Source organism: Chaetodon auriga, chromosome 7, assembly GCF_051107435.1.
Source record: "Chaetodon auriga isolate fChaAug3 chromosome 7, fChaAug3.hap1, whole genome shotgun sequence".
In the NCBI taxonomy this organism is placed as follows: domain Eukaryota; kingdom Metazoa; phylum Chordata; class Actinopteri; order Chaetodontiformes; family Chaetodontidae; genus Chaetodon; species Chaetodon auriga.
In genome coordinates, this window is record NC_135080.1 from 7,452,052 (window position 1) to 7,479,675 (window position 27,624).

At 41.1% G+C, this 27,624-nt stretch overlaps 1 protein-coding gene across 1 annotated transcript in view; it reads left to right on the forward strand.

Annotated features, from left to right (window-relative positions):
• pitpnm3 (PITPNM family member 3) overlaps positions 1-27,624 on the forward strand; it is an 80,089-nt gene that overhangs the window by 760 nt on the left and 51,705 nt on the right. The window contains exon 2 of the mRNA XM_076734731.1: positions 15,561-15,653. Coding sequence (XP_076590846.1) covers positions 15,561-15,653 — 93 coding nt within the window. The remainder of the gene's footprint in view (positions 1-15,560; positions 15,654-27,624) is intronic.

A 27,624-nucleotide genomic window follows, 5' to 3' on the forward strand; every position in this document is an offset into this window, starting at 1 on the left:
AATGTGTGACCCGTCAGATTCGGTGACGCTGCAGGGTCAAATGTAGAAAGAAAATAAATAAATAAATAAATAAAAAAGACTGATTGACCAAATATTGGCACGTGAGCGTACAGACACACCTGCAGACCTGAGGTGTCTGCTATCAGCCATCAGTACTGTATGTGTGACCCTATCTAAATATGGGGGGGTGACACTGTTTTTAGAAACAGCTATTGAATTAAGGAAGTGACCACATGGTTAAAAAATAAAAACAACTTTTGGTGTGGAAGTGGAGCTGAAATTCTCATCAGGTCACAGAATCTGTAGATCCAAAGCAAACACATTGTACTCTCTGCTGCTCTATTCCTAGCATCAGACAATAAAGCAGCAAATAAACATCCAGGACAAGGTTAAAGCAGGAGAAGTGAAACGGATGATACAGAGTCCAGCGCACTGCTAATAATAGCAGGCAGTTTCTCAGACAGCTCATTTGATGGTCAAATTGGACGGGTGGTATGTGAGAGAGTTCTGACAGGACGGCTTCAGCGAGGCCTCTGGTCCTGACATTTCTTTTGCATGAAAGGTTTACTGTTGCTCATTCAAAACATTCTTTTGTACCTCTAATGTGCCACCTGTTGCATTGTGGTCTTTTGGTAAATTTAGCCCCCCCAAAAAAAAAAAAAATGCCTTGCTTTAGTTTGTGTTTTTATCCTTTGTTGCCTCTTATGCACCAGCATCATTGTTGAATTGTGTATAAGACTGCTGAAAGCCCCATTTCTCAGTGTTGTTTGTTTCCTTCTCTCTAGTCATATTTTTTAAATCATAAGTTCAAAGGCACATGATATCAAGTTGGTGTAAAGCCCTGATAACCATGCTAGCAGAAGCAGGGTGGTGGCATTAATCGTGGTGACACTCCTCTTCAGCCGGAGGTCCTGGCTTTATTTCCTTGTGTCTTTGTGCATCTGCCCTGCTGAAGAGCCTTTGAGCAAGTCACTGAGTCGCTTACAGCTTCAGGCTTGCTGCTCTGTTTGTGGCCTTTGTGCTCTGACCTTTTCCACGGGACCAGAGTGGAGAGGGAATTTCCCTGCAGGGATCAATTAAAACCTCAGCTCAGTAGAGAAAATCAGATTTTATTCAGTGTGGTTTGGGCTCTAAAATGTTACGTACGTACGTCAGAATTACGTCAGATTTACGGCAGCATCCTCCCTTGATACGAGAGCGCAGTGACATACAAAGTGCAAGGTATCTAAAATATTTACCATTTTACAACAAGCTGAGATCAGGAGTTGCATTAACCCATCAAGCGCTGGATTTCCTCATTGAATTCTCCATTTAAGTTTCTTGAATTTAGAAAGAATGTATTTCCTCTGTCTGTTTGTTCAGTTGTTGTATAAAAGAAAGACAAAGACAGCATGTTTTTATGGCTGCACCACTACAACCAAGTGGAAATATTCAACATGAATTCTGGCTACAGATATGAAAGGGACTAAACACAAACATAAGATGCAGAAGATCCGTTTCATTGTGAAACTGAGGGCCACAGCTTGCTGAGAGTTTCTTCGTATGTGCATCATTTGTCTATCAGTTTGTTTAAATAGAATTTCTTGTACAAAATGTCAGGTGCAGCCTCTTAGGTCACAGAGTTTGTTCTTGAAATCAAGCAAGTGGTCCTTTTTTTTAGGAGACAATCTCACAAGACAAATTAGATTCCCTGAATGCATGGAAAAACATTTTTTTTTATCTCAACAGCTGCAGCTGGATGTCTTCTCCACTTAATCTTAATTATTTTGTATTGATCCTCGCCGTAAAATTCACTCGCTAATGGAAACTCCACTGTGAGGCCTTACATTATTTCAGCAGAGCTCTATACAACCGTGTTAACCCTGTGATTCTCCAGCAGGCCGGTGACAGGTTGATGGCAACGTTCAGTATGAGTGAGGTTTCTGTTAGCACAGTCATATCTCAAGCATGCAGGGTATCATTATCGCTTGACCTCCGTTCCCAGTATAACTTGTGAAGTAGAGCTCGTAGCAACACTCAAAGTCCCACCAAAATGGTCAGGACAGATTTTCTAAATTCATGACTTTCACTTATGTACCCAGATGTTATCTTGTCATTTTCAATTATAAGAGGGCTGCAGGGGATTCCACACTTGTTCTTATTCTAGTTTAAAATTTCTGTCTTGATTCACTCGAGAGAAAAGTGTGCATTATTATCTAGAATGGGGGCTGTGGAATAAAAAGCAAGGATAATATAGGCCTTGTGTGTATTTCATTATTAAACTATTACAACCAGGGTTTATAGACTAGCAGGCTTTACAGTTTGCAGTGTCTTTTTTCAGCTTCTGCAGAAACATGGCCTACTGCCCAGATTCACCAACTGTCAATTAAAACAGAAAAGAGCCCCAGTATTAATCATCTAAATATTGAAAGATAATTTGAGCAGAGGAATAAGGATTTAGGAATGACGAGGGCTGTGCTGAGTAAAGCTTCAGCCCTCAAAATAAAGCAGGTGCAACTCAAACTTAAAAGATTATTAATGGATGTGTCATGTGGCTCGAGGGATGGCCATGTTGGTCATTCAGATGCACCACCGCATGGGTATATGCTAAAATATCCCAACAACTATCCTATGGATTACCATGAAAATCTGTAAGGACATTCATTGTTCCAAGAGGATAGATCCTAACGATTTTGGTTATCCTCTGACTTTCCCCCCGAGCACCATTTAGAGCTTATTTGCGTTTTTTCATAAACTTTCTTGAAATTTCATGTAAAACTTTTTTTTGGTCATCTCTTTTTCTCTAACGTTGAATGTCAAACGTTAGAATACTAACATGCTAAGCTAAGATGGTGAATATGGAAAATATTATACTTGGGAAGCATGTTAGCATGCTGGCATTAGCATTTAGCTCTGAGCACCACTCTCTCCGAGCTGCTAGCTTTGCAGCAGAATGGTGTTGAATAAAGATTCAGTGAGGCCAACTGGCTGTCAGCTAGTTCACAAAATGTTTTTTGTTTGATGTGACTTTCTGTCGGGGCATACATACACAGACGCTCAGTCCCAGCCGCGCTCTGCTTCTCATTCAAACACTTTCACACCTGCAAACGTCTTAGTCTTTTCATTGGCCACTGAGGAGTTACGTGACAACAGAGGGTGCATCTTTTAATGAGACCCGCAGTTTAACCGGCTGGTGTTCCAAGTCAAACCATACAGTCTTTAGTCACACACCTGTTTCTCAATCCTCGAGGTTACTTCCACTCCTTTGCTTGAGCTGTGGCTTGAAGCCATTCAGGTATTATGCTGCCAAATCTCTTTAAGAACTTTTGCATTTGTAATCACTCTTGGTCATCTCCGTCATCCCCCCTCCCACAGTCTAACTGACCCCTGCTGCTTGTCCTTCCTAAGGTTTAATGGACCATGCAGGCCTCGGTGTGAGGTATAGCACCATTTTGCATTTTATATTCCTCATATTTGATGAAATTGGATCAAACTGATGTTTTGTTTTGTTTTTTCATTTGTTGTCCAAATAAAATAAATGATTAGCCTACCTGCTGTTTTGCTGGGATTCAGCATCAAGCTAAAAATAGAGCTGGAGGATGCTGATCAACAGTCTCTCCCTCTTTCTCTCTCTGCTTCCTTCTCTCTCTGTGCACAGGTGAATAAACTGAATGCTAAACATTTGCCACTATTTTAGTCTTAGTATTTGGCTTGATGCTATCAGTGTCCCCAAACCCAGGTCTTATCACTTGGTTTAAGACATGATAAATACTTTATATACAGTACTATACTGCAACAGCTTGCTGTGTGTAGTGTGGTCGCACTGGCAAATGGTCCCCAGACATCCTGTTCAACAAGCAGCGCCACAATGTTCTCTGAATTCTACAGAGGCGTGTGCTAATACATTCAGCCCATGACCTCTGTTATTTTATTTGATCATACAAAACAGTGTTAATTCAAATTTAATAGCTGTTTGTCATGGGGAAGCACACTGGGCCTGTGTCGGGGAGCAGCTACTCACAATGCACACAGCAGCTGGCCCGCTGCTATTTGAGGCTCACCTGGAGCCGGGCACCAGTCTGCTTGTTGTTTGTCACAGCCAAATGTCTTGACGTCACACTGATTTCTGAATACAGAGTGGATGGCAGAAACCTCTTTTTTTTTTTTTTTTTGCCTCTCCCTTCAGATTTCTGGCTGCGAAGAAGCTCTCAGACTCTTGAAATAGGCTTTTTGAAGGAACAATTACTCATCTCTCTAATACTAGCCTCTTAGCAAACACATTTAGTTTAAAATCCACCAGTGTGTCCTGCTAGCAGGCAGTAAATGTTTTAGGTTGGGTCGTACATTTTGGGTTTCTGCTATTTTCCATTGCTGAATGATTGGAAGCACCTGCGAGAGAGCGTCCAGTTGAATTGTCAATCGACTTGGTCACCTGGCTTTTTAAATCGTTACCTTGGGTTCTTGGAACTTGTGATGGCAATTTTCTATTAGATTATTCGATTGTTATCAGATATCTTGATCAGGACACGATACTGTAAGCAGTAAGGCTACTGTGGAGGTTAACTGTTGTTTTTTGACAAGCAAGTTTGGACTATGAAGGCTTTGGTTTTGGTCCACTGGTTTTATGACCCACCACTTTACTGTTTTGGTTTTCTCTCAACACATCGGATCATTTTCAGGCCAGCAGACAGCAGTTTTCAGTAAAAAAGCTCTGATAAACCCACTGTGCACCACCTGCCCAGCACAAAAAACAAAGTTGGTTACATACTAGTGAACATAGTGGAGTATTTAGAATATATGAAACCAGATATTTTTCTCAGGAGTTGGAGGAGACCGAAAATGGAGCTAAAAGAGGAGTAAATACTAATACTAAACTAATAGAGATTATGGCCAAAGGATTTATGTTTATTTAGGTATTTATGGCTTTCAGTTTGATGGTCTGTGATCCAGATTTATTTATTTAGATATTTATTGCTGTGACTTCGATATTCTGCTCAACAGATACCCAGTTTTAATAAAGTCAAAGACTGTTCATTAATTTCTCTTCTTTTGTCGGAGCTTCAGTCTGCAGAGGGAGGTTGGATGGCAGATGACAGCCTGCTGCTTGTGTGTAGTCCCGCTGAGCTCTGGCTGTTTGTCCGTCCACCTCCGCTCTCCACACACACACACACACACACACACACACACACACACACACACACACACACACGTACACCACACCCTCAATACCATATCCAACAGTGTTTTTATCAACCGATTAATCGGCTATTGGCTTTTCCTGCTCCAAACCATCGTGATATTATTACCCCTTAAAAATCCACTATTGGTCGACCTCTTTTAAGGATGCAGTCACAGCCGAATTATGCAGTTTGTGACCTTCTCATTGGGAAACTGTAGAGAGCCGATTGCCTCCTCACTCAATGCATATCCAATTTAAAATCATTAGAGCATGGACTTAATAATGTAACCCCTTCACTTGCACTCATCCTCAGGCTGGACATACAGTACTATATGTGGTCACTGTTGCACAGACACAAGTGGAGGGTGTGAAGGCTCAGTAATGATGATTATCACCTAGTTGTGGCGTAGCAGTCCATTAAGAGTCGATGGCAAGTGCTGATCTGCATAGCTGCAGTGCAGATAAATAGCATCCAGGAGGATAATGTCTGGAAGGTGAATCTGTGACTGATTCAACATTTTTGAGGAGAAATCAATCTCCTCTATGTCTCTCATTGGCTGCAGAGATTGATTTTAACTGTGTGCTGAAATGAGGTTTAATTAAATTACAGGACAGGCTATTAATAGCCATTTCCAGCTTGCAGAGGACCAGCCAGACAGAATTGATTACCTTTTGTGGACTGTAGGATGTTTACTGTGGCATAAACAGACGCAGCAGACACAGAATCACTGTCTTTTTCCCTTTCCTCATGTGGATTTCTATACATAATCATGTCAAGTCAGGTCCATGTGATTTTCATCTTTACTGAGGGACGTTGGATGTCAAAATGAGAGCCAGAGACACTTCTCATTTCCTCCCATTTCTCCATTCACACAAGGAAAACATCATTGGATTTCCTCTTGACATGGCAGATATCACACTTTGATGTTGTGACTTGTCCAATATTCACTCAGACGAGGTTTGCATCATGAAAGAGTCCTCCTGTCCTCACTCTGCGTGATGGCAACCATCTATCATGACCCCGTAGCTCTTTCGGGTGATGCTAGTTGCTTAGAGTCTCTTGTGTATTAAATACTGCTAATTACAAAATGAGGAATTTGGCTCTCTCGTAGCTTACAGACCATCTGGGTTGGAGTGAGGGTAATGAGAGGTGAGCTCCGGCAAGAAGAAACTGCTTTAGGATGCTAGCAACTGATGTACAGCAGATCAGGTCTCTGATGAGCAGGGGGTCCTCCTATGGGGCTGTTCTCAACGCTGAGGGCTTGCTCATTATTCTGAAAACCCAGAGCACTTCATGAGCGCCTTCTTCAGGATTTTCTGGCTGATTTTCTGTGGCCAGAAATGAATCTGCTGGTCTGGAATTAGGCTGTTTTTACACCTGAACAACTGCATTTAATTCTGGAGCTTTTGCCTGTTTGGCTTGGTTAGCTCAGGGTAGAAAGAAGACCGTAAATTAGTCTGATGAAAAACAAAACAAATCATGGACCAGCCATAGAATTAGTGCAAGGCAATTAAGATAAGAAATAGCACAAGCTTAATTAGCACATTTTGTACTGTATATTGATACATAGTGTCTCATGATGTGCCAATTATGTGTAAAATTACACATAAAAAATGAAATTTACATTGCACCAGATTTTTTTTTCCACACAAGGCATTTAATTACAACTTGCTTTAATTGTAACAGCTGAATTTTGTAACGTAATAACATTATATTCTCACAATATCAACAAACTATCTGTATGGGTGTTTTCTGATGGGGCCCCCTATTGACATGACATATTTAATTTGTGCATAAACATCCAGTAAACAGACAAAAAATGGTGGCAGATGAAAAAAATCAGACTGTGTGGATCGATGGGGAGTCTTCAGATGTCTCAAGATGCACTAATTATTTGTTGAGTCCATGCAGTGAATAAAACTCCCCCTTTAGTAACACTACTGTGTTTCTGTAAATATTCTAGGCAGTTGTACTTGACTTTGATATTTCCGCTCCAGAGGATTAATAACCCATTTTGTGTCAGGAGTTGCCACACTTTCCACTCTATGTATACCCCTTTGAGATGCAAGTGCAGTTGTGAAGGAAATGCACGTGTCCTGTGAGATTCGTGGAAGTGACGCCCTTCTGTGAAAGCCACCTGCAAGATGAATTCAACTGCAATTAAAGCCAGATGTATGATGAACCCTCAGATGATCTGATCCAGTATAAGACACCCAACGGCCACAGAACCAAATTAAGTACCATTACACCTTTGAACTATGCAATTGTTATTCATATATAAGATGTACTCAGAGCCCACTGGGGCCTGAGGCACTGGATCTCAATGTCTGGGATAATTTGCCTTGAAAAACTGCTGCTCTTTAAATAACCTCTGAAAGCACACTGAATGGGCATTTATGCACTTTAATCTTGTTTTTATCGCTATTGTTTGTTTATTCACTGTTTACATGGCTTTTACTTTCAATATTTCATGATGTTCAACAATTCAGCGAATACTCAAATTTAAATTGTTATAAAAGTGGAGTTGAGATGCATTTCCAACTCATTCTCTATACAGCTGGAGGCAGCTGTGCAGTCCAAAGTTAGTTGTTATCTTTTTAGTATGATTTTTTGCAAAGTAGTGGCGGCATATACTGTATGTGTAATAGGGAAGATAGAAAGATGAATGAGTTCAATTATAAATCTTTCAGGAGCTGCACTCGAGCTATTTCTTACTTCTCTCCCAGCTACCATCCCAAATCCCTCCTCAGCAGCTGCCTTCCACTGGAACATTTTCCATTTATATTACAGCCCTACAGCTTAATGTGTCTGCATTGAATTTCCCTTCAATCATATGTTTTTAGTGTGCAATTCACACTGAGAATCAGTGGAAAATACCATATAGATTAGTAAATTATAGGGTTCGTTGCAGTTGAATAACCAAGGTCAGAGAGAGAGATTTTCTCCCATTGGAAATATCATATAGCGTATGAATCATGCAGGGTGCGAGATGTTCTTTGCTCACTTATTATACTGTTAACATTTAGTCATCACAGATGACTTGATTCAGCTTTTCAATTCATAAATACAGTTTGGGCACATCTGCAGCAAATCATCACCACAGATACAGCTGGATATTGATTTGATTCCTGACCAGTTTCTCTGTATTTGTCTTTTTGGACAAACGTCAACTCGTAAAAACCCCTTTTATTTCAGTTTCTGTCATGAAATTCAGCACATGGTAGAATACTGTCTGCAGATTTTTATACAATAAGCCTTGCAGTAAAAGTTGTAAAATTCTGAGTTTGCTTTATTCCTTTATTTCATTTAATTCCTCTCACAGCATCTGTGCAGCATCTGCCTCTTTCCCACCTTTCTTTGACAAAACCAAATTAAAGCATCTATCATTCACACTGCCAGACGAATACCCTCAAAGCAAAACCAGGTGGCCATTGCTGTCGGAGAGCCCATTGGAGGGTGAGAGATGTAGCCGGCTAGGTTTTCTGTTTGCAACAAGATTAGGTGATTCTCTTCTGGTGGAGTCACTTCCTGTCTTTGTAAACTGCTTAGAGCATAATATTAGACCAGGGACGTGTCTTTAACTCAGTGAGGTTTTTTGCTCTTTCTGTGGTTTAGTAGCTGAAATGTACATAGATGAAACTTCTCTTGGCATGTCAAATGACCAGTGTGCATGATTTACAGGGATTTATTGGCAGAAATGGAAGATGATATTCATAACTCTGTTTTTGTTAGTGTATAGTCGCCTGAAAATGGGAATAGCTGTGTTTGTGTTACTGTAGAATGAGCTCTTTCTTTCTACAGAAATGTGTTAACACACACTGACTCTCCTGTTGTGTTTGGGAGAAAACCTGAACTCCAACCCTAATCTGAGGAACGTAGGATCCTTCGTCATGCATTTCAACAAGCAGTCCAGTCCAGTTTACTTTGTGATACACTGGAACATAGGAGCTGATGATATGACCAAAATCTTCTGTCACAATATACGTTATGTATTTTATACCACAGTAACTGTATATATCCCTGTATAGTTACTGTTTTGAAGTAACTGTAACCGAAGTTCCATCCATATAAATAGCTGCCTCACTTGAGACACTTGAGTCAAAAACCAAAACAAGACTCAAAACACTAAAATGAACTTTCTTTCAAAACATAACCTTGGACATGGACATGTTCTCCATCAGGGATGATAGCTTAGCCATCATCCTCCACTGGGTCGAGGGGACATCCCAGCACAGAGCTGGCCTTCTTAACCAGTCTGTTAAGTCTCTTCCAGCAGTGGTCGAGATGCCGCTGCCCCAGCAGACCACACCACAGAGTTAAATAAGGAAAAGACCTGAGTCTCATATATTGCATTTGTATTGTCAGTCCAGTCCGGTTTATTATTCAGGTGAGCACCAAGGTACTTGTAAGATTCCATCAACTCTGTGTCTCTTCTCTGGATGTTCACTGGTGTAGGAGGAGAGTGTTTGCACCACCAGCTCTTTGGTTTTCCCTGCATTGATCTGGAGGCGTTTCTGCTGGCACTAATCCACAAATCTCTGGGTCAGTTCTCTGTACTTCGTGTCATTCCTGTCTGTGATGAGTCCCACGATTATAGAGCTGGCCTCATCACGTCATATGTTTCACAAAGGGGTGAACCTCACTCCACCCTTGTGAACGACTGAGCCTTTCCAAGATGCCCCTTTCATACCCAATCATGATTCTATTACCTGTTACCTATGAATCTGTTTACCTGTGGAATGTTCCAAACAGGTGTTTTTGGAACATTCCACAACGTTCCCAGTCTTCAGTTGCTCCTGTCCCAACTTGTTTGAAACATGTTGCTGCATCAAACTCAGAATAATGCATATCTTAGTTTTGCATTAATTCAAAAGAATACCGTTATCTATATGTGAATGTGGATGCAGACCTTTTTTCAATACGGCACAAAGCAGCGCCGTTCTATCTTATCGTTCTTATCTAACTTAAAACATGAACACACGTCTTGTTCTGCAGCTTAGCTTGTTGAACAAGCCACCAAGCAAACATTCGTTGGGTAACATGCGCTATGAAAGTCAGTTTACAGGCCAGATAGACAATTAGCTGCTCAGTTGCTGCACATTAAACAGCATGTAAACGTACTTACAAATGACTCTGGTCCAGTTAGACACCGGTGTGGCCCTTACTCTTCAAACCCACTGCTAATAGCTCACTGTCTGCCCATGACATTAAGGCTACAGTGCAAATTTGTTAAATCCGTGTCTCGTTCCCTGCGGTGTAACACTGACACTGGCAGCCTGCTGTTAATCAGCTGCTGTTAATCAAACACAGACAGCGTCCTCAGCCAGCTGAGAGGCAAAGAAGCATTTCTGTTATTTATTTACATCCTTTTAAGAATAATGATAATAATATTGATAATAAACTGAACTATACAGTTAAAATACATATCAACATTGCTTTTGACACCAAAAATAAATTACTAAATATGTTTTCAGTTGGATTTGAACACTTTTTTCCTTTGGTTAAACCATAAACATTGTATTGTCTTGTTAATAGTTAATATTCATGACATCCTTCTCCCAGAAAAAACTTAACTTTGCTCAACAGTACAAGTAATTAGTCAGTCTACATTATTCATTGGATTACTTTAGTAACTCAGCACAGTTTTGTGAAAAGTGCCTTAAACAACTCAAAAGCATTCACGCCCACATGTCGACTACACTGTGTTTAGAATGTAGAAATACAACACAAGACGCTGGTTTAACAAGGAGCCAGCCTGCTGTTTGTAGTCACAAGCGGTGGGGTTCATGCACACCCTCCAATGCTCTGTATTAAACCTGGCAAGTCCTGATTGTAGGATTACCAGCGGATTACTTTAGCAAGCCAGCTAAGACACAACATATAAGTGAGACAGCTTAGTGGTTTTCTCCTCTTTTGCACCAAGCTAGCGCAACCAGAAATTGTGTGTTAACTGAGTGCGGAGAGAGGAAGCTGATATCAGCCCTCCATCAAATGCCTGGTAAGCTTAACTGGGATTAGTAACTGTAATGTCCCAACACTGTTCCCAACACTGCAACACAGTCAGTGATATCCCACAGACGTGCAGCATCATTCGCTTTTATTTGGATTTGTGCTTCTGACCACCTGATGAATGTATATTCACTCTTCTTTTAGCTCTGGTTTTGATCTCCACCAACATCTAAAGGAAATCTGGTTCTTTAGCGAATAAATGCTCCAATATGCTCACAAGATAGTCGCTAACTGTGTCTGTCTGCTGTTCGATGCTGGACAGGTAGTGCACAGTTGCGGCTGGACAGTATTGATCAAAGCAGAAAGCTCTGTACCTGAAATATACCTTTTTACCAAATAGCATTTGCAGGCACTTTTGCATTAAGTCAAACATTTGACCCAGTAGTGTGCTGTGATAAATTAAAATCTCAGCACTACCTCGTCACACATGTGTAGCACTGCAGCCATGTGTGTGCAGTAAGGCCTGAGATTCGTACCTGTATGCAGGCAGGCAACAGATATAGAGGATATAACCAGTGATTGCAATGGAGCTGCTCCAGGGTCAGTGCTGTCAGCCCACCGTATCAGCCCCCGCAGGCTTCTGTGTAACCCCCGCTGGAGGTGGATAATGGAAAGAAAAGGATGAAAGACGGATGAGATGAATCACATGCAGCCATGTGTTGTCTTGCTCTGAAGTAAATCCTTTTAAATACCTACACACAGATTTTCTTTGAACACAGCCCAATGAAGTGCCGGCCTTCTCCCCGTCTCTCCCTGTCTCAATGTCTCAATAAGTTGCACATTTCGTTTTAAAGGACAAGCTGTTTTGGCTTTGCATGCTTTTGCAGACAAAAGCAATTTGATCAGAGTAAATGATGAATTATCAATTGCTGTTTTTCGTAAGTGATTTTGTTTGAACACTGTGAAACAGAGTTTATGTCTATTTGATAAGTGAGAAGGGCTGGAGCTTCCAACGTCTACTTTATAGATTGTCGATTTGTATCGTTGTTGACAATACTTTGCTAATTCTTTTTACAGCACAAATCATTTCCGTGACACATTATGTTAAGTGGAAATTGAGCCATTTTGAGGAATATAGGGTGACATGGCCCCGTCTGGATGTGCTACTTCAATTCAGACCAGACGCACTTAGCATCCTACAAACTGTCCATTCAGGCATTTTTCAGCAACACTTACTTGTCCTGTAACTCCCACATGAAACAAACTTTAAGGACTGCCTTTTTCACCTAAGCAAAAGACAAAGACTAGTGCACTGCTACTGCATTAGTTACTTCTAGGCTGGATTATTGCAAAAAGAGATCATATTTCTTCCATATTAGCTTCTCTGAACTGGCTCCATGTAAAATCCAGAATTTAATTAAAAATCCAACTCCTCGCCCACAAAGCCCTTAATGGTCAGCTACCATCATATCTCAAAGTGCTCACAGTATCCTATTACTCCACTAGAATGCTGTATTCCAAAAATTCAGTTTTTTTTGTGGGTCCTAGAGTCTCCAAAGCAGAATGGGAGGAAAGTGTCTCTCCTTTAGAAGCAGCTCCCAGTTTGGGTTTGGGAGGCAGACGTCTTCTCCACATTCAAGAGTAGGCTTAAAATTGGCCTCTTTGATAAAGCTTATAGATTTGTCTGGCTCAGGTGAGCCCTGAACCATCCGTTAGTTATGCTGCTATATGCCTAGACTGCCAGGGGATTTCCCATGATGCACTGAGCTCCCCTCTCCTCCTCTCCCTCTCCATCTGTACGCATTTTTATCCTATCAGTACACATATACACATGAATGAAGGAGCACTCTCCCCCCTGTGGTCCTCAGCAACCTGAAGCAACATGCCAACTTACAGTGATTGGCTTGTAGATGCGAAGAGGAGGGGCATCCTCTCCTTATTCTCAAAATGTTCCTATTCCTGTCCTGTCTTCCAGGTACGAGCAGGATGGTCTGTTCAGATTTGCCTTCCTGCTGTTTGTGGGATCATAATCTGTAGTTCTTTCAACATTCACTCAGTATCTGTGGGGATACAGTGTACTGCAATGCCCTGCGGGGTGCTGCAGCAATCATTTCCATTACCCAGTGGGGAAGGCATTGCTTGGTGATAGGCCCTCCAGTGTGAGGCTCAAGCCACGCAAATGGTTAGATTTCCTAAACCTTAAGACATTGAAGTGTTTGTGCAGCTGCGGGAGTAAACTGAGCGAGCCACTAACATCCACAGAATACACATGGGTATCTGCTGACAGTGGATCCATTGAAAAACAGTACTTCAAAATCACTTGAAAAGCCTCATAAGGTCACCCACAGTGTATTCAGTGCACTCAACAAATCAGATCCCATGATGGCAGTTCCTTTAGTTCCTTTCCTTTGCTCATGCTGCGCACGCCATCAGCTCCTCTTCCCACTCGACATGTGCCCATGGAGCACTCAGCACTGTCACATAAGAGTGTGAATGGTCAGAAATTTGCAAGCACCCAGGCCTAAAAGTTTGTCCTTTGCAGTGTGTTTTTGTCTGCTCTAATGCAGGTTGCAAACATTAGCATGTCTGTAACTAACTTAGCATGACAGGTGCTTGACAGGCATAGCAAGAGGTTTGTGTGACGTAAATGTTCCTCCATTTCATTGTGTATTTCATACTCAGCTGGTGTTTAAGTATGAAACGTAAGTGGATGGTGTTTTCCTGAAAATGGTAATCATTTTAATGTTTTGTGCACTAATTATTTGTTTGTCTGCAGAGAATTGTGTAATTTGACCAGATCGCCCTTTGTATGTAAGTTGAGGTCCCCTACTGGCAATTTAGCTGGCACAAATTAGTATTCAGGGATGGTATATAAGGGATTGCTGTGAAAGATTCAGGAGAAATGCAGCTGTTTGCTGGTCTGTATATTGATGCACAGTCAATGCTCACACAAGGATTGAACTAATCCTTGCCAAGCCCCCCCACTCGTCATCCAGTGTAGGCCAAGATGACAGGGTTAAAGACTGTAGTGGTTCAGGGATCCTGGAGAACGATTTGTTGATGGACAGAGTTACTGCTAAGTTAGAGGCTGAAGAGATGGCGTCATCGTTTCCCTAACTTGGTAGTCATGTTGGCTTTTTATGTGTAGGATGTTATGATTCTCCTGGTCAGAAAGGATACTGAGTCATTCGTCCAAATTTTACATTGGTGGAAGAAGTAGGCTATTCAGATTCAGAAAATCCTGTATTCAAGTAAAAATGAAAGTAAAAGTTATCCCGAAAACAAAACGGACATTGCTCTGAAAAATTCATACTCTCCTTTGCATTTTTTCCACCCATATTCTGTGAAGACCTGCTCTGAGTCAACTGTCTAACCAAGCAGCGAACACTAGACACTGAGTCCGATGGGGCTTCGTGGAACGTGGGTGAGAAAAAAAATCAAGGGGGAATGTGTATTTTTGGAGCTCTGGATCTTTGGACGAGGCTTTCGGGCCAGTGGGACATTTTTTGGACTATTGTGGTTTCAGAATAATGGGCAGTTGGAACAATGGGAAGTCCACAGCCACACTGTGTCTTATCTGACATGTCAGGAAGGATGCAATGAACTCGAATGAAAATGGGAAAATGAAGCTTCAAGATGAGATGAGGAGGAGCCCCTTCGACTTTTAATGACATTAAAGAGTAACTCAACATCCACTGAAAGTCTTGTTTTTGGTGACCTCTAGTGGTTTCTTTTTTCACCTTGACGCAGTGATGTACAGGTGCACTCTGAGAAACCATGACATCACTGTTGGATGTGGTTACAGGTGCAACAAGTCTTTTGGAAAACGCTGCTTTTTAGCCTTAAGCAACCTTTTAAATGAACGGTACTCAGAGCCTGACAATTAAGCATAATTGCACTTGAAAAGAGTTCCTGCAAGTTGTAATAATCTTGTGCTAAACTACAGTATCATTACTTAATTGAGTTTATTAATAACAACCTGAGCTTGTTTTCTCAGTTTCACCTGGCCTTTTTACCACCACTTTCTGCTTCATCGTGTGCTGTACTGGTGGTTTGCCATGGTTTTATATCTGGGTACTTGAGAGTGAATATTGTCAACAAATGGAAAGTGCTCTAAATCCCTTTTTATCCCTGCTCTTGTATCAGAAGGTCATAAAAAAAACTCAGCCTGGCTTCCTTGCTGAGACACTTGTGTGCTATGACACGGCTCAAAGGAAAGTCCATTCGGGCCTTTTCACCTGCTGTGATACTTGAAAGGCCATCTATCCCCACCTGGGGCATTCACGCTTTGCTTTTCACTCTGAAATTTTGAGAGTTATCAACCGAGAGGAAAAATATAAATACGCTTGATTTGTCTATCCTTGAGTTTCGTGATTAATGGCACGACCCTGCTTGTCATTCCTCCAGCCTGAAAGCAGATTTTCTATCTGACTTTATTTTTCTGACCCACAGGATCACGAAAGCACAGCGCCACTCATTGGTGTCTGCAGAATATCGCACAAGAATCGGTCGACAGCTCCGATGAGGAGTTCTTTGATGCCAGAGGTTAGTATTACACTTTATTTTCCCCATTTTATCCTGTGTTTACCATGTAGTTCTTCTCTTTCTCCAGCAGTAATATCCTCAGAAATGATCTGAAATTCTTGTGACTCTTTGAGCCCTTTTCCACCACAGGATCTTAAAGAAATGTAACATGCAGTCATTGTCATGGGTTATGCTTTTGTATCCAAGTTGCTGGAGCTAAATCTCATCGCTGCCCAAGAGGTGCTCGAGAGGTTTTATATTTATTTTTGTTTGCTCCCAAGTCCATTTGGCACTGCCAAGGTTGCAGCTGAAAGAATAAAAATTGTTGAAGTATGTTGAAGCAACACGTTCATTTAATGACATGCACAGATATAATTATACTCAGATTTACTGGCGCCTTACTGATCGGGCAGTGATATTATAAGCCTGTTAATTTACACATTCACACAGTCAGCAATATTTTGCTCGCTTATTCTCCTGCATTTGGCAGCTGTGACTGTGTTGCTTTTAGCCTGGATTATGTGTTTAACTTCCTTGTATTTGTCTATTATATTCTCTTCATTTGTAAAATATGCCGCTCTGCTGCCAGTACTCTTGTCCATGTTACCGATTGGTCATGTGCCACAAACACTGCCCGTTTTATGTGAACATGCTCATTGGGAAAATTGTGACCGCTCAGTGTAATTGCAGTTGTAGGATTAGTGAAGCCGGATGATAAAAAGATATCCTGTGTTGAATTTTCTGCGTAGTGCAGGCCCCAAGACAACCAAAAGAAAACCAGTAAAGACCCACAGAGAAGTCGTATTTGGACAAACTGATGCCTGTGACTCAGCAAGTAGAGCAGGTAAAGCACTTTGAGTAGTTAAAGTAGACTAGATAAGCGCTATATAAATGCATCCATTTGCAGTCCATTAGTAGTATTTGGGGCGAGTCCAGAAAAACAAAAACAGGAAGATTCTTGAGCATCTGGCAGCGATACAGACGCTACACACAGCCAAACAGTGCAGGGAAGAAAAATGTTGAAATTAAACAGAACGAGGGATCGCAATATGCTCTGTTGTGTAGAAAGAAGCCACTTTGAGTGGTCTGATGCTCTTTGACGGACCAGTTTTAGCTCCAGGGGTCCCGGATTCTCCTTGGCTTACAGACGTATATCTCATGTATGCTTTATATAACAGTATCAGCACCACTACAATGTTGTCTGTCCAACAACTGCTTTCTTTACTCACCAACCAAATACAGAGCAGTTATTCGCGTAGTTGGATAATCTGCCATTTATCGTCTTGATTAATCATTTTGTCCAGAAAACATCAGAATAAAATGCCCTTTAGTTTCTTAAAGCATCTTTAAATGTCTTGTTTTACCCAAGAAACACTAAAACTTTTCCATCAACTATAGTCTAAGACAAAGAAAAGCAGCAAATTGCCACAATTGAGAAGCTGGAACTGAGGAATATTTGGCGTTTTTACTTGGAAAAATTACTTAAACAAGCCGGGGATGACCCAGGAGAATTTTCTGGTCAGTGCTTTATGCTCTGGTGTGGGTTGGTGTAAATGAATGTTCACCTGTGGATTGCTGTTATGACTGAATTGGGTGACATCTGACTTCAGAACAAACCATGGAGGATGAGCAACAAAAGGATCATACATTAACCTTCACCATTCCTCAGTGTTTAAAAACCAGTTTCTCTGTCCACTTTACTGCTGAAGATTGACCACAAATAGACGCACTTGAGAGCTTGGTCGACTACTAGCCTTTTCACAGTCCCAGGAGGAGTTCATCAGTGGATAAGAGGAATACTTATCCCACCAATTATCCACTCCAAGTTCTTATCCCCCTAGAGACTGATGGTAGAGATACTAATCAATTATGTGTTATTATTATAAAAAGTCAGTCAATAGCCAGGGGTGTAATGAGAGTTTCTGGTGTTCAACGTTCCTTCACATCACATAAAAACATGCTGAAAATGTGGCTGAGTGGATTAGAGGCCATCTGGAACGTGCTGGAAAAGACTTTTTGTCCTTAGAGGAAATCTTAAGTGCTGCGGTATAACGTGGCATTTAACATCATATGTAACTTTTTTTATTCTCTCCTGTCATTCACTCTTACTTTGTTTATCTCATCTTCCTTTCACTCTTACTGCCTCAATCAAAAATTCATTCGCTTCCCTCCCTTAATTTTGATTTCCCCTCGGTGCCTTTCCCTTGCATATTCTGTTTGCCAAAAAAGGGCCCGTTCGCTGCACACGCTCCTAGAAAGCATGAAATATTTATCCTTATCACAGCTGTCACGGGGCAGAGCTGTGCACTGCTCGAAATGCATTTTGTGAGACCAAAGTCAAGGCGCCTGTCAACGTTAAGGAATCACCAGGGGATAAGATGATATGTGCGTGTGCTTTACGTTAACAGATGTACTACCTCATCATCCTCACACTATCTGCAGCTTGAGATCCCACAAGCTATCTCTTCACTGAATGTGAAGGGACAATGACGAACTGAGATGTCCTGTGTCTCTCTCCATCAAATAGCATGAGAGACTGCAACAGCAAACAAAAGCAAAGAAAAGACCAAATGTTTCTCGTGTGTGGTTGCAATTCGTGCTATTGAGTTCAAAAATTGAAAGAATAGTTTGACATGTTGAGAGATTTGCTTTCTTGCCAGGAGTTAGATTAGACAATTGACTCCCTCATGTTTGATCAGTAAATATGAAGCTCTAATACAACAAGCTTAGTTAGCTTAGTTGAGCATAAAGATTGGAAGCAGTTAGTCTTAGCAGTTAGGGGAAAATGAAATGTGATTGCTAGCACTTCAAAAACCCCAAAAACCCACAAAATGTTGTTTTTACACTTTGCTTTCTGTATAATGTGTTAGTTAGCGAGCTTTAGAGGTTCTGGTAGGTGATTTCATTACCTTGAGTCAGGCTAACTGTTTCCAGTCTGTTTTCGAAGCTAAACTAAAAGGCTAATGGCTGAAGCTTCAGCTTTCATTATATGTCACAAGAATTAATTAAACAAACATGAAGTAACGTGTTCACAAGCTTGAGAACTGCTGTAGGGCAGAGCAAAGCTGGCTGTTTCCACATGTTCTCAGCCTTTGTGCTAAGATAAGCTAATCAGCTGCTAGCTGTAGCTTCAAATTAAAAACAGACAGAAACTCCCAGAACAAAAGCACCATGAGCAGATGTAGTTTTTAAGGGCGATATATCATTTTAATCTCACCACTGTCATTTCAACCTTGTGCCATACAGCATTGAGGGTTTGGAAACAAAGCCTAATCTCTGTATTATGCTTGTTGTGGTTTGCTGTAGCCAATCAGTGTAATGCATTGTATTTTAGTTATGAATTGGGCAGTTTCGAGTAGAATAAGTCATTTTGAAGTTCCTATATCCATGTGTCATGAGGTAGAGCTTACCTCGTGACACATTTGAGTCTAGATGTTTGTAAGGTACCGCTCAGTTTTTGTTCTCATCTTTCATTTCAGGCTCTTTTTTCTAACTCTAATTGGCTTATTATTTGCTGCCCTTTTCTACGGAGACCAAACATTTTATATCTCATTTTGTCATCTCTCAGTGATGCACAACATTAGAGGGACTTTGAGGCAGGCCAGTGTTTTTGAGGTCTTGGGTTGTGAAAAACCTTGCATTATCCTTTCAAGTTGCATGAAAGCTTGGCTGTTGCAATCAATAATGAAGCTCCTCATTGAAAGATGAAATACAACAAAGCTAGTTTAACTTTGTAAGAGAAAATAAAGCCAGAACAGAGAGGAGGAGGTGTGTGAGGGGTGTTTTTTTCGATGCGGTTGCTATGCGACTTTATTGTCTGAGGTCAGGGGGAAAGAGGAGCTCAGCTCTGCAGAAAAGGCAACAGAGCAAGTTATTCCAAACATAAACATATGCTCAGTATGAAGGATGCCTCCCTTAAAAGGGAAACCAGATCAAGGTCATAAAAGGGTTGTTGAAATTATGGCTCACTGCAGCCGCTTGCTAACTGCAACACTGCAACTCTCAATCTTAGCTGCATGTAACTGCATATACGTTTTTATTTCCACCAGGCACGCTGGATATATCTTTTCTTTAGCCAAAGTAATTTAATCTTTTTATAGAAAAGGGAAAGTAAAGGATTTAGACTGGAGAGTGATTGAGGGGGTGTTTGTCATATTATTGGCCTACCACTCAAACCATCACAATAAGCTTGAGGGGGTTTTATTTATGTGGTTATGATGGATGCTTTCATCTACTCTATGCAACCCAGCGGACCCACAAAAACCATGAAAATGTATCAAGACTGTCAGGAATTTGCTCAGTTTTTTGCTAAAAAGATGAGCCTGGGCTGTTAGTGTTGTGTGTTTTATACTTTCTTATCATCTTTCTTGCTCGTGCACTGTCCCTACATAAATATTTCTTAGTAAATGTCATATCTTGTCAGATGCCTCTTGAAATGAGATGATGCATCTCAACAATAAATTTGGGATTTGAATTTAGGAAATGGCCATATTGTGATGCTCTTTCTGTGTCTTTTTTGAGACATGGCCAGTGGCAGTGTAGAGCTGCTTCAAGCTGATCAAAGGCTGCTGTGCAGAGCTTTGTGTTCACAGCATAAAAATGCGTCCACAAGCCCAGTCCACAAGTATTGTATAACATTTTCTGCTGTTTTTCCTCTGTAATCCACTCGATTTGATTTGAAATGAAACAATGACCACAAGTGGGGCAGCAGCGGCTCAGTCCATAAGGACTTGGCTTTGGGCCGGTTTGAGCCCAGCATGGACTTCAACCAGGTACCCAGAGAAGTGCCAATTCACCTCCATGGCACTGCGGTGGTGCCCATTAGCAAGGCATTTAACCCCTAACTGCTTGGAGCGCTGTGGTGACCCGTCACTCTGACATCAGTAGGGTCAACAGTACAGGACTAGTCACCATTTTTATACATCATCCCCCAATTTTGGGAGGCTGCAGCAGTGACCCTAAACATTAAGCCAGAGCGACCAAGGAGTGGTGTGTTTCACTTCTTGAAGAACCAGACTGAAAGCAAAACAGCCCTAAAGCAAGAAGTGAAAATGCGTGTAGGTCTGGCAGAGCCTCATTAGGACAGACGCCAAGTGTCTGCTGGGTCAGGGACTTTAAGCCTTTAAGACTTTAGCCATTGATTGTAAAGGATTTGCAACTAAACATCAAATACCATGACTTTATTTAAGAATATGTTAATTTCTTCAGCTACTTTGGTCTCCTAAAGCGGTTGATTACAGCAGATAGTTCATTTGAAATTTTTTGTTACTAGTGCCAATAAAATACCAGAGTTTAGGTATTGAGCTCTGGAGTATTAAAGTGTTTGAACAGAAGCAGTCATACAAGAACATTCCCTAAATAATATGCAGTTTAACACTGGCAAAAAGTTTTTTTTTGCTGTTTTTTCTCATCCAAATGTCCAATAAATAAAGCAGTAAAGGAAGGAACATAAAGAATACAAATCTGAGCATTAGACACCAACACTAAACTTGATGCTAAGAACGGACTTTGTTCTGTACCAAAAACCTATTTACAGATGGTAAAATATTAACAATGTGAATCTTGCTGTAGAACAGGGAAGCAGATAAGAAATCCATCAACATCTGTGTGTGTTGTTTCTAATGAGAACAGAGGCTGAACTTGACTTGATGTTGAGCGTCAGTCAGTGTTTGTGCGACATGGTGTGGAAGCAGCACAGCTGTTGGCTGGATGGTTTGATGCCGTCGTCTCTGTTGATCATCTCCTCTGACATCCACACAGCTGCCCCTGCCAAAGCCCCCACACATCGTCACAGCCCCCATGAGCTGGCCTGCAGTGCTGATGAAAACAGAAGTGTATCACAGGAGTGAGTCTCAGGCAGACGTGCAGACACGCAGGCAGATCAAAGTGAAGATATTTAGCGGCTTCACGACACGTCCACCTCTAGCGTCACCTCCGCTGTTGAGCATAAAACGTTAATTTTCCAGTGGCAGGTAAACTGCAGTTTATCTGCAATACAGACACAAAAGCTCTCAAATGTGAGTGTTCAAATGAAAGGAAGGAGATAAGAAGACATTTGAAGCTCACGCTGAAGAAAGAAAAATAAAATGCAAAGCAGTCTTCTTATGAAAATGTTAATTCTTTTATTCACTCAATGCACTTTTCAACTTTTGAATTGAAGCTTTGTGCTCAGTGCGGGTGCCGCATGCGGAAACACACCGGGGTGGTCAGGAGTTTTTCTTTGAACAAACCAATAGATGTAAGCACAGGTGGGTCCACCTGCTGGGCATCTCTACCTGATGCAGCCCGGACGGTGCCATCGTGCCGGCTGCAGGTTTGTCGGCCGGGAGCCATCCTTCACTGATGTTGCTCCTTTAACTCCAGAACATCTCAAGGTGGTGGAGCAGTGGCAGAGACGTCTCCCTACACCCCCTGCAGCTGGCTAGGATACTATTGGAGCCTGTGATACCACATGACTTCAGGAATCACTGAATGGATGTTTCCAGTGTAGCCTCTGCACCCCGTTTCCTCTGGTTAGGTGAATGCATCGTACAGGCCCTGATCAGGAAGCTGAGCCTGGCTTGGGGCCCCGTTAATCACAGCCTCCCAGGTCGTCCATCTCCCTCGTTGCTGTTGGCTCACAGCCCTGATTTTATAGCACTCCTCTTCCATGTTCACAACTTCAGGTGGCAACGATCCACCAATCTCCTGTTGTTTCAGATGATGGGCCTTGATGTTTTGGACTGATGGATCCATAGAATAAAGGCTTTTTTAGCTCTTCTTGCGAAGAGCGCCATGCATTTATTTTCTTTGATGTTGCTTCTCCACTAAAAGACCTTTTACTGAATAATTTGTGCACACTTCAGTATTGCAGGCTCTTCTCAATATTTTGCTCACATTTCATGACTTTGCCAATAACACATCACATCTTCATCAGTTTGCTGAGAAAGCTCAGCGGGATTGAAGACTGCATTTTACATATTTGTTTAACGAGATGAAACACTGTGCTTCATCCAGAAAACTCTGGCTTTGTTTTGGGTTGAAGATAACAGTGTCAGTTTTGTTACTGAAGACAATATTTAGATTTCTGAAGCCGTGTGTGTTTGCATTTGAAAATCTGATTCATAAAATGACATTTCTTGATCTTTTAACCCTGATGATAGAAGAAAGTCTGGGATTAAATTGTGTTGATGTGTCAAATTAGGCTCACAGAGCGATGAGAATACTCTGTGCTGTGTCATCTCATAAACATATATCTTTAGATGCATAATGGATCTCTCAGCGTTTCAAAGTGTTTCATCTCTTTCATAGGTGTTCACTGGCTAGCAGCAGCAGGATTATTTATTCAGGATGGCTTTCACTTCTTATTTTTACTCAAGAATCAGATGAATTCTAATTACCCTCCACTTGACTGTTATAAGAAAAAAGAAAAAAGAAAAATTCAACCTTTCTTCATACTGCTCCTTTACTCCACCTCCACCTGACAGCGCCCTCAGCATCACTCAACCTCCATTTACATCTCACACATGTAAAACTGCACGAGTTTGTGCACGAGTCTCATTTTTTATGGTGACTGAGTGTGCCTCCAGGCAGCTCAGGCGAGTGCCAACTCAATTGCCGCATTGTTTATTGATTTGAGCTGTTGATGCTGACAAATTTGCTGTGTGTTAATCCACATTTTTGTTATTTGATGACATGAACTTAAATAATGAGGCGAATTGACAGATTGAGCCTGAAAGGAAATTCATGGTGCTGGCTGCTCCCGCAGTTTAATGCCATAATAAATTGCCATGGGAGGTAAACCATGTTTGTATGAAAGTGAGACATTTATTCATTATAAGGCTGCTAGCTTATTATGTTGCTCGATTCCACTCCGCATGGATTGAACCTGGGGTGACTGTGTTTTGCCAAATGGAAAATCAAGTCTCTTTAACAAATTTTGTTAAGAAAGGTCATGAGGATTATCATAAATCTTGCTGGTACAATTATATATGCATATCATGACATAGTAAATTGAATTTTAGCATTTAAAGGACATTTTTGACATTTTTGGGGAAAAAAACGGTACTTTGCCCCAAAACACTCTCATGTCTTTCCACTCAATATGAAGCTACGGCCAACAGCTGATTAGCCTAGCTTAGCTAATTACCTTTGGACAGAGCCAGGTTTGCTGTTACCCCCTGTTTGCAGTCGTTAGGCAAAGCTAAGCCAACCAGCTTCTGTTTGTAGCTCCATATTGAAGGAACAGATATAAAAATGGTATCAATTTTCTCATCTAACTCTCGGCAAGAAAGCAAATTAGCACATTTCCTAAAATGTCAAGCTATTCTTTAAGATATATAATAAACGTTTACATTGGCGACCAGAGTTGTAATGTGTCGTGAAGATTTTAATTCAGCGAGTCCAGCAGGAAGCAGAAAGGAGGATTTGTGCGTTTTAATTTGACTTGCTCATCCACTTCCATTTTCAATTCCTTGCCTTTTTTGTTAACTTTCAGTATCTTGTACATGTGGCTCATTACAGCATTTTATCTCCCCTACACAAAACAAAGTCACATGCGGAAGCAGCAGATACGAGTTTAGTGAAGATTCCTTCAGGGCCTTTCGTCCCACTCATCCGCTTTTCCCTTTAAACACGGATGGCTAAAACTTACGTTCCAAAGCTGTCATGGATATTTAGGTTTAAAGCTGAAGCTGGCCCTCACAAAGATAGGAGTACAATAGCAAACAGACACACTCCCACACGTCATTCCCTGCTGGTTTTATTTGTCTGAGCTGTCGGTGACAGAATGACAGTGTCTGCTCATCAGTGTCTGTAAGGTAATCCCCTCCATCCCCTTGTCTGTCTTCATTCCCCTTAATCTTACATCTATGTGTCAGGACTGAAGTAAATGAAAGAAAAACTATCTTGTTTTGATATATTTTTGTTGCATGCATCATGGATAGATTCATCCATGTGTACTCAACCTTCCTGCATCTTCACTTCTTTCTGGAAAGAGGCTGTGTTTACATGCTTGTTGAACATTTTTAATAATCTGAAAAGTTATGAGCAGAGGCGGATTTAATGTTGTGGACCAGCAGACCTAGGACCCAACAACTGTTCATTACATTTTGGCAGGGATCCACAACTTGGATTTCTTAGACAAGTGTTGTTTTTTATGCAGCTTTTCCATTCTGGTGGTAAAGTCCAAAATCCAGGTCCTTCAAGACTAAACAGGATTTATGTAGCATTTTATTGGGAAATCAACCAGGATGATGTAAAAATAAGCTATTTGGGAATTTATCCAATTTTGTGCTTGATTGTACCGAAAAAGACCTCTGATGAGCACATCTCCCGCAGTGGATTTGAACCATGTGCCACTGAAACCCAGACATTTTTCATTCCCAGCCAGTCCCTGCAGGTGGTGATTTCACTGATTAGTTCTTTCTTTCTGGTTGAAGTTTTTTTTATGATCGGCTGAATCAGCTGCTGCAGTGTTTCATTTTAATGAAACTGTTGCTGCACAATGGCTGTCTTGTGTAATGTGCTACCCAGAATTGTAATAACCCCGACACACACACACAGAATACACAGTAAGCTTATTTGTGGGAACATAAAAGAGGAGATGAAACTTTAATGATCATCCTGGAGGGAGTAGTATGTAAATACAGATGGGAATTTAGATTAAGACGAAGAGATTACAAGTTTAATAAGCTATATAGAAACATTAAAGTTTCATTAACAACATAAAGTAAACAACATACATATGTGAAATTATAAAGGCCACATACCAAGTATATGCACATGAAATCAGATATAAAAATATACTCACAGAAAGTGCTGTGGCTTGCAGAAGCACAATATAAAAAGTAATTAAATAGTGTTGTAACCCATCTGTAACAGTGAGTTACAGAGTAGCTTTCAGATAAATGGGATACAAAGGGTCCCATATGGGTATGGGACACACACAGTATGCAAAAGCATGTATAGAAAAGACAAGAAACTGTAGTTCATGTCCAGCCAACACATAGCATCAAACAACACAAACAAATGCATCAAAGTAGGGAAGAAAACAAAAGGAAACAAATACATGAGAGCAATAAAACATTTGGATTGTGTGGTTTTAAAATCTGAATATGATACATGATCTGCTGTAAAAATATACCTTATACTTTAGTGTTTACACGGAATGAAATAGATGAGGAAATACATAACTACATTTATGATCTTTACTCGCTAGCATGGCAACTCACAGTGACAGTGCTAACTTAGTTTAGTGTGTTAGCTTGCTAACATTTGGAAACACAAACTAAACTTCTGCAGGTATGTGGATATAAATCAGTGCGGGACAAATTCAAATTTTGACCTGATAATGGCGCTACATGAACATGTCAGAGGCTCAACAAAGTAAATGTCTGGAACAGATTTTATGCTAATCCATCCAATAGCTGTTGAGACATTTCATCAACAAAGTCAATTGGAGGTATAAATATTTGAACCAAATTTCAAGGTAATCCATCCAAAAACCATCATGGATAAATAGCATATATGTATAAGTACATATGTGCATCTTTGAAAAATGCAAACATTAGTGTGAATACTTAAAGAATTACATCATGACTCCACCTCTTTGACACTTTTCTTTCTCATTTTTATATCCAATTACAGATGCATTGTCTGCCTCTGAGCTATGCTCGGGGTGTTTCAATGCCATCCATCTTCTGTAGCCTACTTACCTGACAGACTCATTCTGTTTTTGCCATTTTACAGGATAATCCCCTAAGCAATCTCATTTTCATAGTGCGTCATCGAAAGTAGAAGGGGCCTAAAATAAAGCCAGGAGTAGTATTTAGGTAATTCCACTGCTGCAACTAATGCATTATGATGAGATCAAGAAATTCAAGAGAATCGCTGAAAAAATTAGAGCGGTAGAGGTCAACCGAGGCCGTTTCGTCATCATTTAACAATCACAGCATCTATTCCTCTATCTTCTACTCTGACACTTACTCACTTTGAGCTGACAGGTTGAAGGATGTCTTGAAATCTCTTTTTTCTCCCTTGAGGCTGCTGGCTGCAGGCACACCTCACGCTTATTTTTCTCTTTTCGCCTGTTGTTCAAATCGGATTTTGCTGTCCTCTCATACAGCAGATACGGTAGCTTTGCTTTATTAACATGATTATTTTCGCATTTCATTTGTGTTGCGCTTGATTTCTACAGATTGCCGGTTTCTAGCGTCTTTTATTCAGCTCAAACACATTTCGCTTCTCAGAGGAGCTTCTGTTTTGGCTGCGAGCGCCTCTGCTCAGCTCTCCCTGCAGGAGATGATTCAGTAACCTCCGTTTTCAGGGTTTGGTGTAAAGCCTGCTTTGCATTCTCTGCCTGTCCAAACACAGGCTTTCATACATCCTGCAATGCTTTGTTCAGATCCAATATGCATCCCTCTGTGAGTCTCTTCCTCGCTCCTCTCCATTTTCTTTGTCCCTGTCTGTGTATATTTGAATCTGTAAGTATGTGTGTTGTGTCCCTGCATCATTTAATTCAGCTCAGTATTGTACGCCTGGAGGGGAGAGAGGACACCAGAGCGGGGGGGAGTCAGAGCAGATAGCAAAAGACAAACTGTGACCAGTAGAGCGGCGGCTGTGTGATCCAAATGGACAGGCTGTGTAGACCCATGTCACAGTATTTCAGAGCTGCCAGGCAGGAATGTGTGAGAGGAGAGAAGTCTGTCAGGTAGAGGGTTTTCTTCCTGCATGACTCATCCTGTCTTTGGCTCTCTTGGATGACACTCTGTGACGAGTAGACAACCATTTTGGTCTGGCAGAACCACACAGCACACCTGGCTTGTGTTTCTGCTTGAGAAGTCTCAGATATCCTCCAGTGTTTGTAGCAGTAGTATCATTTACCGTGACAGTGTGGTGGGTCTGTGCTTTAAATGGCCATTATGCCAACACTTGTATTGTATTCTGTACTCAGTTTAAAAACTCTGCTGGGAATTACATGACACAAGGGAGCAAGGAACAGGACCTAAATGCA